General features: G+C 41.7%; 1 protein-coding gene across 3 annotated transcripts in view; it reads right to left on the reverse strand.

Moving 5' to 3' along the window:
• FBXO15 (F-box protein 15) overlaps window positions 1–18,088 on the reverse strand; it is a 28,463-nt gene extending 10,375 nt beyond the window's left edge. Inside the window, exons 1-7 of one of the 3 annotated variants that reach the window (XM_084849973.1) lie at window positions 17,733–18,088; window positions 16,518–16,837; window positions 13,269–13,388; window positions 10,196–10,300; window positions 8,594–8,836; window positions 7,992–8,201; window positions 1,677–1,806 (exon numbers count right to left, since the gene is read on the reverse strand). In XM_084849973.1, coding sequence (XP_084706099.1) covers window positions 1,677–1,806; window positions 7,992–8,201; window positions 8,594–8,836; window positions 10,196–10,300; window positions 13,269–13,388; window positions 16,518–16,675 — 966 coding nt within the window. In that variant the 5' untranslated portion in view covers window positions 16,676–16,837; window positions 17,733–18,088. Of the gene's footprint in view, window positions 1–1,676; window positions 1,807–7,991; window positions 8,202–8,593; window positions 8,837–10,195; window positions 10,301–13,268; window positions 13,389–16,517; window positions 16,896–17,732 lie in introns of all 3 variants that reach the window. The other 2 variants (XM_084849972.1, XM_084849974.1) reach the window with 2 other exon arrangements.
• Window positions 18,089–19,723: the final 1,635 nt, after the last annotated feature.

Genomic DNA, 19,723 nt, shown 5'->3' on the forward strand with positions numbered 1-19,723 from the left:
ACATGGAACAACAGATTGGTTCAATATTGGGAAAGGAGTACGACAAGGCTGCATATTGTCGCCCTGCTTATTTAACTTATATGCAGAGTACATCATGAGAAACGCCGGGTTGGATGAATCACAGGTCGGAATTAAGATTGCCGGGAGAATTATCAACAACCTCAGACATGCAGATGATACCACCCTAATGGCAGAAAGCGAAGAGGATCTAAAGAGTCTCTTGTTGAGGGTGAAAGAGGAGAGTGCAAAAGCTGGTTTGAAACTCATTAAAAAAATGAATATCATGGCATCTGGCCCCATCACTTCCTGGCATATGGAAGGGGAAGAAATGGAAGCAGTGACAGATTTTATTTTCTTGGGCTCCAAGATCACCGCAGACGGTGACTGTAGCCATGAAATTAAAAGACGCTTGCTCCTGGGGAGGAAAGCTATGGCAAACCTAGACAGCATAGTCAGAAGCAGAGACATCACCTTGCCGACAAAGGTCCGTCTAATCAAAGCTATGGTTTTCCCAGTAGTAACATATGGCTGTGAGAGCTGGACTATAAGGAAGGTTGAGCGCCGAAGAATCGATGCTTTCCAACTGTGGTGCTGGAGAAGACTGTTACGAGTCCCCTGGACTGCAAGGAGGTCAAATCAGTCCATCCTAAAGGAAATCAACCCTGACTGCTCATTGGAAGGACAGATACTGAAACTGAAGCTCAAATATTTTGGCCACCTAATGCGAAGAGAAAACTCTCTGGAAAAGACCCTGATGCTGGGAAAGACTGAGGGCAAAAGGAGAAGGGGACGGCAGAGGATGAGATGGCTAGATAGCATCACTGATGCAATGAATATGGACTTGAGCACGCTCCGGGAGAGAGTGCAGGACAGGAAGGCCTGGCGTGCTATGGTCCATGAGGTCACGAAGAGTTGGACACGACTGAACAACAACAAGTTAACCAAGTGAAAATATACCTATTCAGCATTATCCCACAGTGGCAAAGCAACAACAGGAAGGGTAAATAGTTTTGTTCATCCCACACATAGAAACACAGTTAAGATTGCCCCTGAATTCCAAGTGCTCATCCCCAAGCAATCCCAGGTACAAAAAGCTTTATACAAGTGCACGATGGTACAACGCCACATATCAATATATCAACAGGTATACATCTATGTATTAACAAATTAGCCAAGTCGATATTCCTTTGTTAACTCAGAATAGCTAATCTTTAGAGAATTACAGAACTGCCTCAAGATCAGAATATCTGCGTGCATTAGTACTTATTTGTACAAGGATTTCATCCCCCTCGCTATGAGAAAGATTAAAGATTCAAAAAAGGAGACAGAAGTATTAGATCAAGATGTAATACTTTCCAGAGCTGAAGTTAACTTGAGAGACTAATAAGAGTTTAAGCACATCTCTATGAAATCATGTGAATCCCTGTGTTTTTGTACATCCACCAGAGATGTTAATCCCAACATCTCTCTTTCATTCAAGTTTTGAGTCCTATGGGAAAAATACTTTCCACCTTGTTTGCCAGTTTTTAAGGTACAAAACACTACATTAGCTAGCTGTTAATCTGCCATATGAAGGAAAACATTAATGTAACTATTTTAATTGTTATGAATATCCAAGATGCTTCTTTTTGTAAGAGAAAGATGGCATTTAAGTTTAGCTCAAAAAGTTATTTTACCTTCCAAAGTCCCACCAGAAGTCCTTGGCCAAAACGGTAGAGTTCAACAAGTGCATCACAACCAATCATCTTTGCATTTGCAGTCAAGTTAGCCAGCTCATATTCAGAAATTAAGGAACGTCGCCTAGGCCTTTCAAGAGACATCAAGTTACTTAAGCAAATAATGGATATTGTTAACATGGATGTTCAATAACTTTTAAGTTTCTGTTATATATTCCCCAGAGGACTTGCTGCTGTATGTCTTCATTCACACAGACACACAACTTGCATGTATACATATGTAATGACCAACATGGGTCTAAGGGGGCCTTTAACTAGAAGTGTGGTATGCACACAACAGATATATGCACTATACTCTTACTAAAATGGGGGGATGGCTACTTCTAAAATGAAGGCAATCGGCTCAAATACACAAAGTACAAATACATGAACTTTTATTTTTACATATTTTTGTTCTAAAACACACACATTCATGACAGAGGAGAAAAATGGCTTGATTAGTATACCCATCCGTAGCACATGAGCCAGGATAGTAGTTCTAATAGGCCTAACTAGAAAAGATATTGAAAAGACAAAGATTGGGGAAATTGTTGTTGTTCAGTCGTTCAGTCGTGTCCGACTCTTCGTGACCCCATGAACCATAGCACGCCAGGCCTTCCTGTCCTGCGCTCTCTCCCGGAGCGTGCTCAAGTTCATATTCATTGCATCCGTGATGCTATCTAGCCATCTCATCCTCTGCCGTCCCCTTCTCCTTTTGCCTTCAGTCTTTCCCAGCATCAGGGTCTTTTCCAGAGAGTTTTCTCTTCGCATTAGGTGGCCAAAATATTGGAGCTTCAGCTTCAGTATCTGTCCTTCCAATGAGCACTCAGGGTTGATTTCCTTTAGGATGGACTGATTTGACCTCCTTGCAGTCCAGGGGACTCGTAAGAGTCTTCTCCAGCACCACAGTTCGAAAGCATCAATTCTTCGGCGCTCAGCCTTCCTTATAGTCCAGCTCTCACAGCCATACATTACTACTGGGAAAACCATAGCTTTGATTAGACGGACCTTTGTCGGCAAGGTGATGTCTCTGCTTCTTACTATGCTGTCTAGGTTGGCCATAGTTTTCCTCCCCAGGAGCAAGCGTCTTTTAATTTCATGGCTACAGTCACCGTCTGCGGTGATCTTGGAGCCCAAGAAAGTAAAATCTGTCACTGCTTCCATTTCTTCCCCTTCTATATGCCAGGAAGTGATGGGGCCAGATGCCATGATCTTAGTTTTTTTAATGTTGAGTTTCAAACCAGCTTTTGCACTCTCCTCTTTCACCCTCAACAAGAGGCTCTTGAGATCCTCTTCGCTTTCTGCCATTAGGGTGGTATCGTCTGCATATCGGAGGTTGTTGATAATTCTCCCAGCAATCTTAATTCCGACCTCTGATTCATCCAACCCGGCATTTCTCATGATGTACTCTGCATTTAAGTTAAATAAGCAGGGTGACAATATGCAGCCTTGTCGTACTCCTTTCCCAATTTTGAACCAATCGGTTCTTCCATGTCTGGTTCTTACTGTTGCTTCTTGACCCTCGTACAGGTTTCTCAGGAGACAGGTAAGGTGGTCTGGTACTCCCATCACTTTAAGAATTTGCCACAGTTTGTTGTGATCCACACAATCAAAGGCTTTAGCGTAGTCAATGAAGCAGAAATAGACGTTTTTCTGGAATTCTCTTGCTTTCTCCATGATCCAGCGAATGTTGGCAATTTGATCTCTAGTTCCTCTGCCTCTTCTAAACCCAGCTTGTACTTCCGGTAGTTCTCGGTTCGCATACTGCTGAAGCCTAGCTTGTAGGATTTTGAGCATCACCTTGCTGGCATGTGAAATGAGCGCAATTGTGCGGTAGTTTGAACACTCTTTGGCGTTGCCCTTCTTTGGAATTGGAATGTAAACTGACCTTTTCCAGTCTTGTGGCCACTGTTGAGTGTTCCAGATTTGTTGACATATTGAATGCAGCACTTTAACAGCATCATCTTTTAGGATTTTAAATAGTTCGGCTGGAATACTGTCATCTCCGCTAGCTTTGTTGTTAGTCATGCTTCCTAAGGCCCACTTGACTTCACTCTCTAGGATGTCCGGCTCAAGTTCAGTGACCGCACTATCATGGCTATCAGGGACGGGGAATTGAAAATTATACGACCAAAGAAGTTTGGGTACTGGTGAAAAGGATGGTCCGCAGGGGCAGAAATGGACAGATTTAGGAGAAAAGGAAAAGGAATAGAGCAGGAGCTCCTACAATTATCTTTGTAAACTGCCCAGAGAGTTTTAGCTATTGGGCAGTACGGAAATGTAATAAATGAATGAGGATACGGAACCCAAGGAATGTCTGGAAACTCCTGGTTTGTTGCCAAAACCAGGAGAAAAAAACTGTGTGCACAGACTACCCCCGGATTTCAAAGCTTTAGTTCCAAATTCAAAAAGATGGAGCAATAGCCTCCCCTGTTCTTGTTAAGAGCCTGCACCACAATGCCCACAGACATCCAAAAGAAAGGTGCCTGAGTGGGCAATGATGGGGAGACCAAATGGAGGCCAAGCCATTATTAGGGACCCCAGAGCCAATACTATTTTGGTTAGAAACAGATTTACATGGAGGATGTCGCCAATGGGGCTTCTCCTTTAGTGATTCCAATTAGATTCAGAAATTGTGCATTCAGCTTGAGACCTTTTAGTAACCGCTTCCCAGTGCTCCATGCTCCCTACAGGACCAGTTCCAGACAACTCACTTGGAGGTCACAGTCCCCTGGCAGGAAAGTGGAGGTACGTGGTGCTAGGAAAGAGTAATGAGGAACAATATTATAATTTAATCAGACTTATTCTGAAAGATGAGAGATACCAGCATGAGGGATACCCAAGCAGAAAGAATGAACATAAACTGCCCAAATGCCAAAGCAGTTAGAGAGTTCGAAACAAAAAAAACAAAGAACTCGATAGCTCAGAGGCTGGACTCAGGATGGATCAAAACAAAGGGAATAATATTTTAGTTCTGCGAAATTAATAGAAGGCTCAAGGAGGTTCCCTGCCCCCTGGAATAATTTTTTTATCTAGCTGACTATACAGAGTGGTATAGCAAAATATTTAAAACAAAACGTGTCATCAGTGGTACTCAGGTAGCGCTTGACTTGTCTGAAAGGTGGGGACATTTAGTGATTGGACCATTTTCTCCACCAGGACTGTTGCTCAGCAAATTCAAATGTGCCTTTGTAGGTTAGTCAGCTGGGTGGTAGTATGGCAATCAGGCAGGCATTTGCATGTTTTTCCTGGGCAAGGGAACAACCTTATTTAATTTAATCAAGGAGGAAGCAGAGATAGTCTAGGGCTCCTTTGCCTCTGTGGCAGTTCCAGCACCTTAACAGCATCCCTGGCAGCTTTCAGGATGTACCTTCCAAAACAAAATGGATTTTTGAGCCAAGGTGTCAGGGTAATGCCAGTTAAATCCACAGCACACAATACATGTCAGACAGACAGCACATCTGAAGCTCTTCTGTATGGTGAGCGGGCAGTATAAAAGTGTTGAAAACAATGATCACTACCCTTGGTGCCTTTTTAGCAGATATGGTGTTATATAAATGCGAAGAATAAATTAATTAAACGCAAATGAGGGATAAGATGCACACTGGCATCAATTGCCAATGCCATGGTGGCAATCACCATGCTGCTGCTACAGGCAGTCATATGCGCACATCTTTGCCTTCCTTCTGCCTTACAAATATGGTAACTTGTAATACAAAAGGGGACAGGAGCCTGACATGACATGGCACTGCACTGTATTACTATTTGGTCACCACAGCACAATTTATTAACTGCCACTAATGAGAAACTGATCTGAAAACCACAATGCTGCAGAAAATGTCCTTTTATAAAGTACATAGAAGTCACATTATTACAGGCAATGGAAAACAAGAATTCTGAAAAAACAGTGTCAACTGTTTGTTGACACTGTTTTCTCAGAATTCTTGTTTTCATCGTCATCATGTATTGGATGGCCACAGACCCCTTATGTCAATAAATAATTAATCAGTGAACTTAGAGCAAGTTGTTAATCTCGTATTAAAAACATTAAACAATGTTGCTAACAAAAGATCGAAGATAGCTAATTTAATCTATAATGGTGAAATGATCTGAATGAGGGTTTTGGGGAGACTTACAAGACCCCCTCTCCAGCAAAGGAGATTGATACCTTGTCGTGGTGCTGGAGCTTGAGCACCTCAGTGACACCATGAGCTAAACCGTGAAGGGACACCCAAGATGGGAAGGTCATGGCAGAGAGGTCAGTAAGGTAATGCTCAAGATCTTGCAAGGTAGACTCCAGCAATTCATGGAACGAGAATTGCCAGATGTACAAGCTGGGTTTAGAAAAGGCAGAGGAACTAGAGACCAAATTGCCAATATCTGCTGGATAATGGAGAAAGCCAGGGAGTTTCAGAAAAACATCTATTTCTGTTTTATTGACAATTCTAAAGCCTTTGACTGTGTGGATCATAACAAATTGTGGCAAGTTCTTGGTGGTATGGGGATATCAAGCCATCTTGTCTGCCTCCTGAAGAATCTGTATAACGACCAAGTAGCAATGGTAAGAACAGACCACGGAACAACAGACTGTTTTAAGATTGGGAAAGGAGTACGGCCGAGTTGTATACTCTCACCCTACCTATTCAACCTGTACGCAGAACACATCATGCAACGTGCTGGGCTTGATGAAGCCAAGGCTGGAGTTAAAATCGCTGGAAGAAACATTAACAATCTCAGATATGCAGATGACAACACTTTGATGGCTGAAAGCGAGGAGGAGCTGAGGAACCTTATGACGAAGGTGAAAGTAGAAAGTGCAAAAGCTGGGTTGCAGTTAAACCTCAAAAAAAACAAGATTATGGCAACCAACTTGATTGATCACTGGCAAATAGAGGGAGAAAACATGGAGGCAGTGACAGACTTTGTCTTTCTAGGCGCAAAGATTACTGCAGACGCTGACTGCAGCCAGGAAATCAGAAGATGTTTACTCCTTGGGAGGAGAGCAATGACAAATCTTGACAAAATAGTTAAGAGCAGAGACATCACACTGACAACAAAGGTCCGCATAGTTCAAGCAATGGTGTTCCCCGTAGTAACCTATGGCTGCGAAGGTTGGACCATAAGGAAGGCTGAGCGAAGGAAGATAGATGTGTTTGAACTGTGGTGTTGGAGGAAAATTCTGAGAGTGCCTTGGACTGCAAGAAGATCCAACCAGTCCATACTCCAGGAAATAAAGCCAGACTGCTCACTTGAGGGAATGATATTAAAGGCAAAACTGAAGTACTTTGGCCACATAATGAGAAGACAGGATACCCTGGAGAAGATGCTGATGCTAGGGAAGTGGAAGGCAAAAGGAAGAGGGGCCAACCAAGGGAAAGATGGATGGATGATATTCTGGAGGTGATGGACTCGACCTTGGGGGAGCTGGGGGTTGCGACAGCCAACAGGAAGCTCTGGCGTGGGCTGGTCCATGAAGTCACGAAGGGTCGGAAGCGACTGAGTGAATAAACAACAAAAACAAGACCTCCTAAAAGACCCCGACTCATACTTAAGATCTCATATTTCAGACCCTTGACCCATGGGCATGAAGACTTTGAAGTTTTGATTTTATGCTAATTGATGTTGTGGCATTATAATACCTCTAACTATAATACTTCTAGCAGGATTGGCTTTGAAGAAGAGGGGAAAAATGCAACTGCCTTTACAAGCAGCTTTGCCAAAGCAAGCTCAAGGTCACAAAGGCAGACAAGCCAATGTGAGTATATGAGCGAAATGAGAAGAACTGAGCATGCTCAGACGTCAGCTAGGAGCAAACCTACTGTTCCACATCTCGTGGTGTACACCTGCAGATAAGAGAATGTCCTTATTTGATGCTAGTTGGGCAGGGGAAGCCGTAGTACTGAGCTTGAGTGACAACTAGGAAGAAGTGTTTGGGTGGATATGACCAAATATGACCAACAATGAACATGACTTCAAAGAAGATGTAACAGGGAGAAATATGGCAATCAAGATAACATGCCCAGATGGCAGTCTTTTAGCTATGTTTTAGTAAACTTTAAATTAACCCATTAATGGTAATGCCAGAGATGTTCCCAAAACATGCGGGCATAAAAAGTGAGATTGTTGGGGATAGAGACACACCTCACTTCTGACTGGTGAATGGATAGTCTAATCACTCATGCACCCCATTTCCTCATCACTCGTTAGGGCCCCCACCTTTGTCCAGAACAAGAAGCCAAGAACAAAACTTTAAAAACCAACTTTAAACTAACTTACCCATTCTTAAGATGAACTTTACCTTCACCCAGAAGCACTGGTGTCACTCCAAATAACTGCAAACTTGACAAGGTGTCTAAAGGAGGCCACCTTACACCACTCCAAAATATTGTAACAGATGTCTCATTAAGAGAGATGTCTGCCTGATCCATTACATATTCCTTTCCATTTCTGTCCTTTAGTATGATTATCCATCTCAAACCAGAGATCCTGTTATTGGGAAAGCAAAAGTAGGATGGAGGTTTCAGGCTGTCACTTTTCTAAGTACAGGTATGGCATATGGAAATTTGCAACTGTAGACATCAATGTGTCTGGAATAACCTAGGAAAAAGCATAATTCCCTCCTCCTTTTTTAAGATGGATAAGCTAATCAACTTACATATAGCCATCCAATTTGACATTTTTCCTCATTTGCTCATAAATAAAAATTGTCAAGTCATTGTATGACATATTTTAGATGTGTCACTTTTAGCACTGGTTTTAGTGGTAAGGTGGGATATTAATTTTATTTATTAAATTCCTATACCACCCAATAACTGAAGCTGTAAGTGTTTCACAATGATTTAATAAATAAGTAATAAAATAAATATAACATTGCTTACTTGATAACTTCTTTGGTTTTAACTGGAAGGCCAGTATAGGTATTTATTGGCTTTAGAAGCTGAATTATATCAGCTTTGCCAGCAGCAATTTTTTTCACAATGTACTCTTTCTTCCAGTATCCTGACTCCTTATCTTCCAACTCCAGAAGGTTCAGAGAGTTGGATGTTTCCTGGATAGATTCAGTCCTCCATTTTTTTCTTTTACGGAGAAAAGACTTAGAGTATATTTTGAACCAGATTGTACTGTAGGGAAAATTCAAATACACACACGCACACCATAGGAGAAAGAGAGAGTATAAGGATAGCTGAAAACTTTAAAGAACTTTTTAAAAAAAGTATTAGTGCAAACCAATTTCTAGGGTGAAAGCATTAAAAAGCATGCAATTCTAATGTTCAACTCATACCTGAATACCATGATTTGGGGCAGGGGGGGCGGAGGTGTATGATGGGTTTAAGAATCCATCTTCTACTGAAGCCAATGGCAGTGCTTCACTGATATTAATGAAGCTAGATTCCTACAAGTTCTGTTAATCAGCACTCACCATCCAGCTTTATGTAATTTTCTGTTAGCGCTGATGCATTCATCCTCCAGCAATCAAATTAAATGTAGCACATTATTTATCCACTCTCTCAAGTTTTGTCCCACCATCCTTCAAAAAAGCCTCAGTGCAGCTAACATCAATACAATAACATCAGTTAAAAATTAAAAACATAAATAACTACAAATCCATAATAAGCAGGACCCAATAAGACATTACTTATAGAATACAATATACCTTTCTCCAGGACAATAACAACTTAAATGTCCAGCTAAAAAACAAGCAATACTAAGAATTGAGCTGGTCTACAGAACCTCCAAGAGAATGTTTCATAATGACCCTGTCCCTTCTGCCAGCCAAACTAACATCAAACAACACTGAGTCTCGGGGCAGGCCCCATATGACAGTGTCATTGCACAGGGAGGTTTATACTTGAATTGTGCCCAGTACTGCTCGATCAGTGAGTTCCTAATGGCACATACATAAATCCCCTAACTTTCCTCCACCCCCTGCAGCCAAGAATTGCTTAGACTTATTTCAGTGCAGGGGGGAGGAAATAAATGCCTAGAAAGCAGCTAGTTGATATTTGCAAACCTAACAAAGGATACCGATATGCATGTGTTATTTACTGTTCTTCTTTTATTATTGTTAATCCTTTTTCAAGCCACATTTCCAATGCTAGCAAGAATGCCTAAACTGTAATGGGAATAATGAAGTATACAGAACCTATAGGACTTTATATACATACAGATGTGTAGCATTTATTTACAATAGCTGTATAACATTTTTCAGCCATAATGGTTCTCAAATCAGTAAGTGAAGTAGACCACCACCAAAGTAATTCACACCTGCTCTGCTCCTCATACAGAAAGATTACATTAAGATGGATGCAGTATGTCTCTATTCAACCAAATTCTTTCATACAAACTGCAATAACATAAAAAATAAGATGCATCTATTCCCTTTCCCCCCAACAATGAAACATTAAAAAGGTTCATGCAAGTTACATTTTAATGACTGCTGTCATGTTAAAAAGCATTGCTTATGTGTCCCCGTCCCTTACTTGTCATTGGATAGATGATAAAAACGTTTATTTACACAGCCAGTACACAGCAGAGACTCAACATCCAGGTAGGAGAATATCTTCAGTATTATCTCTGAAGGCACACTGGAGAATGAAGATGAGAAAGAGAAGCATTTATTTGATCAGAAACAAGCAGCAGTGTGTGTTAAAAGGAAGTTAATGCCATCCAAAGATAAAAACTAAGGATCACATTACAACTTCATAAATCCAGAATTTTAAAAAGCTGTCTTTGTAAGAAAAAGAAGAACCCCCAGAAGCCCATTGCCACATGCAAAACTAACCTGATGAAGGAAAAACATAATTTAGGACACAATTCACTGGGAAATTTTCCTATGTACATTGTATGAAAATGCACAACAGCACAGCTGTAAAGCACTGTACTTTGAAGACACTTTGGAAACGTCAGCTAATGTAGAATGCAGCCACCCCAGTGTTGGAAGAACAAGGTGGTCAAATAATATGATACCTATACTGCCTCAACTGCTCTAGTAACCAGTGCATTTCAGGGCCCAATTTAAAGTGCCAATTTTAACCTTTAAAGTCTTGAACGATTTGGGATGAAGTTACTTGAAGGACCACCTTCACCTGTAACAGCCTGCCCGCCCTTTCAGATCAGCATTGGAAGCCTTCTCACTTGCCCACCTTTGAGGTTAGTTAAGCAGGCGAATACAAGAGGGCCTCTTCTGCAGTGCCCCAATGCCTCTGGAATGGGTTGCCATCTGTGGCCCATCAGGCCCCATCATTGCAAGCTTTTAGGAAAGCCCTGAAGATGTTAACTGTTTTCTTTGGCCCTACCCAGAGAATGTTTTATTGGACTGTTCTTGATTTTTAGCTGCAATTGTGTTTTAGATTTTAGTATTATTTAGGTAAGATGTTTTTATTGTTGGTGTTTGTTGATTAATAATTTTTGCTGATTTATTATTGTATGGGATTTTATTATGTCAGCTGCCTTTGAAGGACTTTTGCCGTTAAAGGCGGCCTAAAAATATTATAAATAAATGAATAATTAATATGAAGGGGCTTAAGCAGAACTCACTCTGTTCTAGTGAATTGTGCCTTAGAAGTCTTTGTTCAGAGCTATTGGTGGCAACATGCACGACAACTACAAGAAGTTAGGTGCATGTTCATGGTAACTGTGCTGTCACACTATTCTTACAACCACTCTCTCCAAAAGTGATTATTTAAAGGAAAATACCTATACAAAAGGGCCTGCTAACCCAATTTCACTATAGATACATGGTAACAATTGTTCATGCTTCATTACTACAACATATCATCAAAAATAAACCAGCTGAAGTAGGAAAAGCTGTTTAAAATGGTTGGGATCCAAAGATCCCACTACATCAGTGGAATGCCACAAGCAGAAGTACTTTCTGCAGGATCTTTGGATTCAAGATGAAATGGATGTGCTTTCAACACATTAATATGAAGTACAGTAAATTAAGGGTGCATTCAGGTCAGTTTCCAAAAGTGCACATGGAGTCCATTCACCAGAACACACACACACTTCCTATGGCAGGGCCCCCAACCTTTTTGGACACACGGGCACATTTGGGAATTGAGAACCTGCTGTGGGCACCACCACAAAATGCCTAATCAGTGGATCACCGCTTTGGCATCTATCTGTCTATGGATCTTAGCCTGCATCTTATTCAGCAAAAAAATTTGTTTTGTGTCTATTGGACACTGTAACCTCTCTTTAATAAGGAATTGTCTAACCCAGCTAATTGCTGGTGGGGCAATACAGCTAATGTTTCTTTAAACATATGTTCAGTAGTTGCTTCTTTTTGTGGGGAGATTATTACACAGATAAATTTTGTACTGGAACAGTCTTTAATATTCACTGATGTATATGCTCTTTTAAATTATTTACCCGCTTCATGGAAATTAACAAATGGTCAGTGTAAACCCAGTCTCTGCACCCTTTTGACAGCTAAAAGATGGACATTACAACATTGGAAGGATAACACTCATCTCTTATAATGCAATGGACTGAGGACCTTACAATGCTTTCAATATTTGAATGGGTGGCGTATAGATGCCACCTTCAAATGGATACTTATTTGGATATTGGTCCACTGTTGTTGAAGTCTACGTATAATTGCTAGAAAGTTGTATGCATTCCATACAAATCCATGTATGTATATTTTAAAAATGGGGGAAATTTTACAAAAAATTCAGGTGCCTGCAGGCACCATATTGGAGACCCTTTGTGGGGTGCCGTTGGAGGTGCCTGCGGGTGCCACATTGGGGACTCCTGTTCTATGGTACAGTTCTCATGAGACAGCAAACCCACGTCTGGGCAAGTGGTGACTCACATGACTGAATATTCCTCCATACAAAACAATTCCTTGTATAAAGAAAACCATCATGTTATATACATAAGAGTTCTAGCCTAGCCTTCTCCTTCATATGTCTGTTTTCAATGCATAAGAATGTGTTTTTTATGTGAATTCCACCTCCCATTTGAGCCATACACATAAGCCAGCAAATTCTTGAAATCATAAAAGGGCTGCTAAGTATCAGAGGGAGCAATCCTATGCAGACAGGCAGCCACCTCCAAACTCGGAGGCGATCGCTTATCCAGTGCTCGGCAGGGGGCGATCGTCTCCTCCATGCTCCAGCCACGCTGCGTTCACAGCTAGATGGCCGGTTTCAGCTGTCTAGCCACAGGACACTGGACTGCCGGGTGGGGAGGCTGGACGACATAGGACACTTACGAACTCCCCGCCCCCAGGAATGCCATTTCCCCTGCTCCATGCTGCCCTTACAAGTGCAGGGATAATCCACACTGCCTATGAGGTGGCGGGGGAGGGGTGGGGAGGCGGTTCCAGGGAACCGACCAGTCCTATGGCCATCTAGCCTCTGTCTAGCAGTCATAGGGCTGTGTTCAAAAAGATATATGCTCTTTTAAGACCAGTACTTCAACATAACTTTAAGACTATGACCCAAAGCATGCTTGCTAGAGAAAAGTACCATTGAGCTCAATGGACTTGCAGATCAGAGTAACCATGCTTCAGATTTTATTGTAAAGTAACAGGTTATACTTTACCTGTCAAAACTGATTGTAGAATTGGACTTGATAGTAGACTTCCTACACTGCCTGAGAGCATGCATCTCTTTGATTTTAGAGAGCTGCACAGCTATAATAGCTGAGTATTTTGATGTATCACTAGAAAATAAACCATTATATCATGAACTCAAGATATCTATAAAGACAATTAACAGAAATTTGAAGATCTGCATAACTACAGTTTGTTCAACTGTTTTCATCAGACTTCCCAATATTACCTTATTTGGATACCATATTTATTTTACAAATTTTACTTTGGTACCTTTAACAGCAATCAAGTGAAGCTTTCCCCTCCAGAATGCTATGTGGTGGACAAAGCTTCAACTGCTAGTTCTACATGTCTTGCTGCTATTAAAGGCAATACAGCAAGGTTAAAAAAGGTGATCGCCCTCACCTGGAGGTGACTGTTGCTCATCATAAGGACACAAGGCAAGCGACTTTTCCAAGGTATATAAATCATAATACTATGTGGATAAGTATCAGATGGGGCTCTCAGGGTTAGCCTTATATTTGTTTTTACTAATAAATGTTTTCATATATTCAATTGCAAAGTCCTTCATATGGACTGTGCTTCATTTATTTATTTATTTATTTTTAAAAGCAAATGGCTCAAAAAATGCAAGCCAGGAAACGTTCAGAGCTAGGATCAATAGTAAAGCATAATACAACAACAATGCACACAACACTTTTCAAAATCAAATGTAACATCTAAGAAGCCTCCCTGTGTAAGACGTTGCGAAGAAATATAGTATTTTTACGCCCTGAATTGGCAACTCCCAATTGGATATATGCGGCTACTAGTTCAATCCATGGAAATTGGAAAAAGGCTTTCTTAAGAGTGAAAGATGTATGCTGGACCTCTTTGAATGACTGTTCTTTGTGACAGGGAAGATTCTCAATTGTGACCTATAATTGGACTTCTGTCATCACATACAACCAGCTGATGAAGACCCGTTATTGAAAAATATTCCTCTGATGGACTGATTTTATCTTCTAATAATTTTATGTTAGCCGGTTCAACAGGACTTCAATAGCATATGAGATCTGGTGTGTTGCAATTTGTATTGCTTTCCAAAAGTATTGAGGAAACTACTGTGGTATGATTTAGAGGTCCTAGGTCTTCATGATGAACCACTTTCATGTCCTTTTAACTATGTTTGAGTTTTCCCTATATCCATACAACTAGTTAACAGTATTGCAGCAGATATTAGGGGGGGAAAGGTTCAGTTGTTGCTGTTTAAGATTTTTACCACCATGCCCTGAAAAGGCTTTTTACTTGTCAAAGTATTAGAGACAAAAAGGTACAGACCAAAAACACAGTGCAGACTTTACAATACAGCCTGTTCCCACCCTAGAGAAGTTCATTCCCACAGACTTCTCTAAAAAAATCTCTTTCCAAGACTACACTTCTAAGCACATTAACTAAATTTAGTAATTAAATTTTACTAAACTCAATTGTACTTCCCACTGGTTTATGATCAGCTTCTAAATGTCCACCACTGGTTTTTCATATTTTCCTCTTCTGCGAGTGGCTTACAGCTCTATCCTATAGACAGAAGTAAATTCCACTGGGTTCAATGGGGCTTACTCCCAGGTAACTGCATAGGTTTAAAACCAAAGGCTGTAATCCTATGTACACTTGCAAAGGATTGTGCCAGCTTATTTCTCAGTAAACACACATAATATTGTATCCATACACCTAGTAGGCAAGTCCATATGCATTTCAGAAGATTAGAAATTCAGAAGATTAGAAATGTAATCATTTTAAAAATATAAATATTTACACCTACCAAAGGCATTTCATTTTCACCTCTTGAAAATAAATGGTTCTGTCCAGGAACTATCAAATCTAACCTCTATCTCTCAGTCATTGGCCATTTGTTTTTTGTTTGCTTCTTTGCTTTTCTGGACCAAGGGGAAGTGAAGCAGAAAGAAGCAACACTAGTAAGAACACAAATGTGTCTAGTGCACACGTTCCTATTTTCACAAGAAAGACCTATACTGGAATATTTTAGAGACATTCCCTATATAGGTTAAAAAATGTATACAACCAAAAGTCTGGTTATAAGAATGACACAATATAAATAATACAATATAAGCAGTGCAGTCCTATACATGTATACTCAGAATTAAACTTCACTGAGTTCAATGGGACTTACTCCCAGGTAAGTGTGTGTATGATTACAGCCTTAGGGCATGTAGGACTTTTTTTCTGTCTAAACATGCATAAGATTGAGCCCTTAGTGTACAATCTTATACCCAATTCCTTGGGAGTAAGCCCCATTGAATTTAATGGGTCTTATGTCTGAGTAGGCAAGTACAGTCTTGCACTATTAGTTGTAAAATTAAGGACGCAATCCTATGGACATTTAGACAGAAAAAAAAGTTCTACAACTCCCAGCATGGGAGCTATAGGGCTTTTTTTCCCCGTCCAAACATGCATAGGATTGCACCCTAGCATGACCTAGGAGAAAGATTTGAACCTTTGTTTAGGAAATATAACTACTATCAATGGGAAGCTTGACTTAATCACTAACTGCTTTAAACCAATCTACCCTGGTTTTGCTGGCAGCAATTCTACCTTCTTAAATTGGCTTTTCATTTTTTTTAAAATGAAAGATTTTTTACCATACCTTTCCACCAAATTTTAAGTTCAAAGTAGCTTAAAATTTCAAAAACAAATAGCACTAGAAAACCAAGAACAAAACCAAACAATAACAATTATCATCATCATCCACACAGCTTAACACTAACAGAAATCGTTACATAACAAGTAGAAACGTAGCAGGTGAAGTTCTCCCCACACACACATGAAGCTTAAGGCTGCAATCCTATACCTACTTACATGGGAGTACGCCTCACTTGATACAGTTGGACGTACTTCCAAGTAAATGTGCATGGGATTGCGCTGTTACTCAGGATGGGGAAGTTTCGCCTCCTCCATTTGTACATGAAGGCATGAGAATAGTGGGGGGGGGGGCTGCTACCCTAGAGCAGCGGTGAGCATAAGGTAGATCTCCAGATATTTAGGATTTCAGCTCCCAGAAGTGCCTGCCAGCACGGTCAATAGTCAACAGTGAAGCCCAAAACACCTGGAGGTTTACTTTCTGCCCACCCCTCCTGCCATAGAAGCAATTGAGAAGACTCATGAGCACCGGGGCCCCTCCGACATCAGTCAGGACGAATGAGGAGACGCCACGATCCCCCAGCAGAGCGAGCGTTTGTTACCTGTCCCGAGCGGGAGGGCCGGCCACGTTCGGGCTCCCTCCGGAGGGAAGAGTAACTAGGGGCGGCGGCAGACCGACCGCAGAGGGAGCTGCAGTCAACGGGGGGCGCAAGAACCCTAAACTGTGCTGCCTCAGAATCCAGCCGCGTCCCGTTGCCATAGCGACCGCCTGCACGAGGCCGCTTCGCGACCGTCGAGTCGAAGTTCTGAGCCGGACCGCCCAAGGAGAAGCAAAACTAGTCCCGCGCTGAAACCTTCCGCCGGCACCTGCAGATTAAACCGCTTTCTTCCCGCGCCCAGGCCAGGGCCGGATAGGCGAACTCTGTCCAAAAAAAGGGGTGGGGGGCTTTGAGAGCAAGTGGCTTTCCCATTGGTTATCCCTGTAACGAGATGCGGGAAGCGTTCGATCCTATGCATGTTTGCTCAGAATTAAGTCCCACAGGATTCAGTGCAACTCTGTAATCTTGACAGCACAAGCCTAGGAATGTTTTCTCCGAGGTAAAGGCCCGCCGGGTTTAAACGGGCCTCACTCCCAAGAAAGTATGTAGTTACTTCTGAGCAAACATGCATAGGATTGCAGCCTTACAATGCAGTTCCTAGGCATGTCTACTCAGAAGGAGGCCCCACTGAGCTCAGTGGGACTTACTCTCAGGAAAGTGTTTTTAGGCCTGCAGCCTATATCCACTTACTTGGGAGCAAGTGCGCTATCCGAGACACCTTCAGAGGAAGGTTTATTGTGCTTATGTCACAATAAATCTGTCAATCTTTAAAATGGTTTTTGCAATTTTAAATAGTTACTTTTTCATTAGCACTTTGCCATCATGAACCAGAAAAGAGGGGCCGTTCCAGCATAAAAACCAGAACAGCCCCTTTTATTTTTTTTAAAAAGTGCCAAATACTATGGCATGTGTTAGAGACACCTGAAAACAATATTTTAGGGCAGAAACCCTTGAAAATGTATATTATTAATCCCTTAATGCCCAGAACATATCCAGAACAGAATGGAGTAGCCCAGAATAGTTGTTTCCAAATGAGCCAAATCAACTAAATTCACCAGTCACACATTAGATGGGACTGATACAATAAGCTAGAAAACTTCCACAGAAACCACATTCAGATACCCATTCCAGGCAATTGTCCATATTCTAGAAAATGGCCTGAAACAGCAATTTTCAAGTGAGCCAAATCAACCAAATTCACCAGTCACACATACTTACATGGGATGGATGCAATAAGCCACAAAATGTCCAGAGAAACTACTAAATCCAGGCCACCTGGGGTCCCAATTCAGCCCTCCAGGGTTCTCCAGCTAACCACAGCCATTTCCCCTGGCCCTACCCTCTTTTTCCCAACCGCCAATTGGTGGTTTCCCAGATTTTGCATAGTTTTCTTCCCATCCTGAAAGGTTAAAATGTCTCTACTAAAACTTAATTACTGGCCGTGGGAACTGTAAACTAAAATATGCTGGGAGGCTTGGCCCCACCCTGTTTGCCCACCACTGGAATATGGCCCCTGAAAGCTTCTCAGAAACTGAATTCAGCCCTTGAGCTGAAAGAGCTTCGACACCACTGGTATAGGATATGGTGTAACCCAGTGGAAGCACACACTCATCAATATATAAATCACACACAGGGGGACTATGAGTCAGATGACAGGATGTGCTGCATGAGCCTATCTCTCTCTGGCCACATGTCCTGCCCACTTAGAACTCACAAGGGGATGCAAGGTTGCAGGTGGGATCTCACATGACTGAATTTGTTGTTCAGTCGTGTCCGACTCTTCATGACCCTGTGAACCATAGCACACCAGGCCTTCCTGTCCTGCGCTCTCTCCCGGAGTGTGCTCAAGTCATATTCATTGCATCGGTGATGCTATCTCGCCATCTCATCCTCTCCCCAAAGAAAATCACCATGGATAGAACAGGGTAAAACTTCTCCCTAACATCTAGTTTTCTTTGTGGAGAAACTGTGTGGAGAGAAGCATTCAGACTTGTTAATCCCATGTTCCCTCCTCCTGCCCCTTCCCCAGGGGGAAGTAATACAGTCCAGTCACAGGTTTAAGGTCAGTATAATTAGGTGGATGTTTGCTCCTTTAGGAAGCGTTGGGCCCCAAACAGCAAATTCACGTTTGAAGCTGCCCATAAGAGCTCTACTAAATCAGAGGCTCTTTTTTCCAGAATTTGTGTTAATTGGCTGGTGGGGCAAAGGCAAACAACACTAATATGTCATATTGGTGACTGTCTAGGATCCTACTTCATGGGGAAAAGATGGTATACAGAGATGTGTTGTTTAATCGCATTGAGCACTATTAATCAAGGCAACTTCTATTTTTGGAGGCTTGTGGTGCAATCCTATGCATGTTTAGACAGAGAAAAGGCCTACAACTCCCAGCATTCCCCAGCCGGAATGCTGGGAGTTGTAGGCCTTTTCTCTGTCTAAACATGCATAGGATTGCACCCTTATACACTTACCCATAGCAACCAGATAAATATTGTAAATATTTCAAGGGCTAGTTTCTCATAAGTTATTGGCTTAAGGATAATTTAAGGAAATAACTTTTTGTTTTTAGCTGTTTTATATTCTGTATGTTTTAATAATTATATTGTGAGTTGCTGGGTCTTTTTAAAGAGACAGGTGACTAAGAAATTCAATAAAAAAGAAAGAAGTCCAGCTATATCAATATGCCCAGATGGTTGGCTATTACAAGCACTACCTATTTGAAGGTATTCTAAGGGCGCAGGCCTTTGCATGTTTAGACAGAAAAGAAGCCCGACGGCTTTTTGTAGGACTTTTTTTTCTGTCTAAACATGCATAGCATTGCGCCTTTAGCTCTACAAAGCCTACCTGAAGTGCAAATAACTAACTCGAATAACGCATGCAACACAAGCCTAAGATTTCCTTCTGAAAAATAATGCGTCCTCTTGTTTAAATCGAAGCGATCGCCCTTCCGCTGTAGCAGGAGAGCTCGCTACTGATGCCCACCTCCCAGGCGAGTGAACCGAAAGGCAGGAGTGGAAACACGAGTCTCCGCCAAAGTACTTCGAGCTCCACCGCGAGATATGACGCTTTGCATTGTGGTAGCGGTAGTACTTTTCCCCCTCGGTTAGTCGCGAGCGGATCAGGTTTCCTGCAAACTACAGTTCCCAGAAATGCTTGCAAACGTAATGGCGGAGCCAATGCCAAACAACCGCGAGTGAAGGGGTCGTGCC

The sequence above is a fragment of the Heloderma suspectum genome, chromosome 4, assembly GCF_057233095.1.
Source record: "Heloderma suspectum isolate Gila_16-S chromosome 4, 16-S_ref, whole genome shotgun sequence".
NCBI lineage: Eukaryota > Metazoa > Chordata > Lepidosauria > Squamata > Helodermatidae > Heloderma > Heloderma suspectum.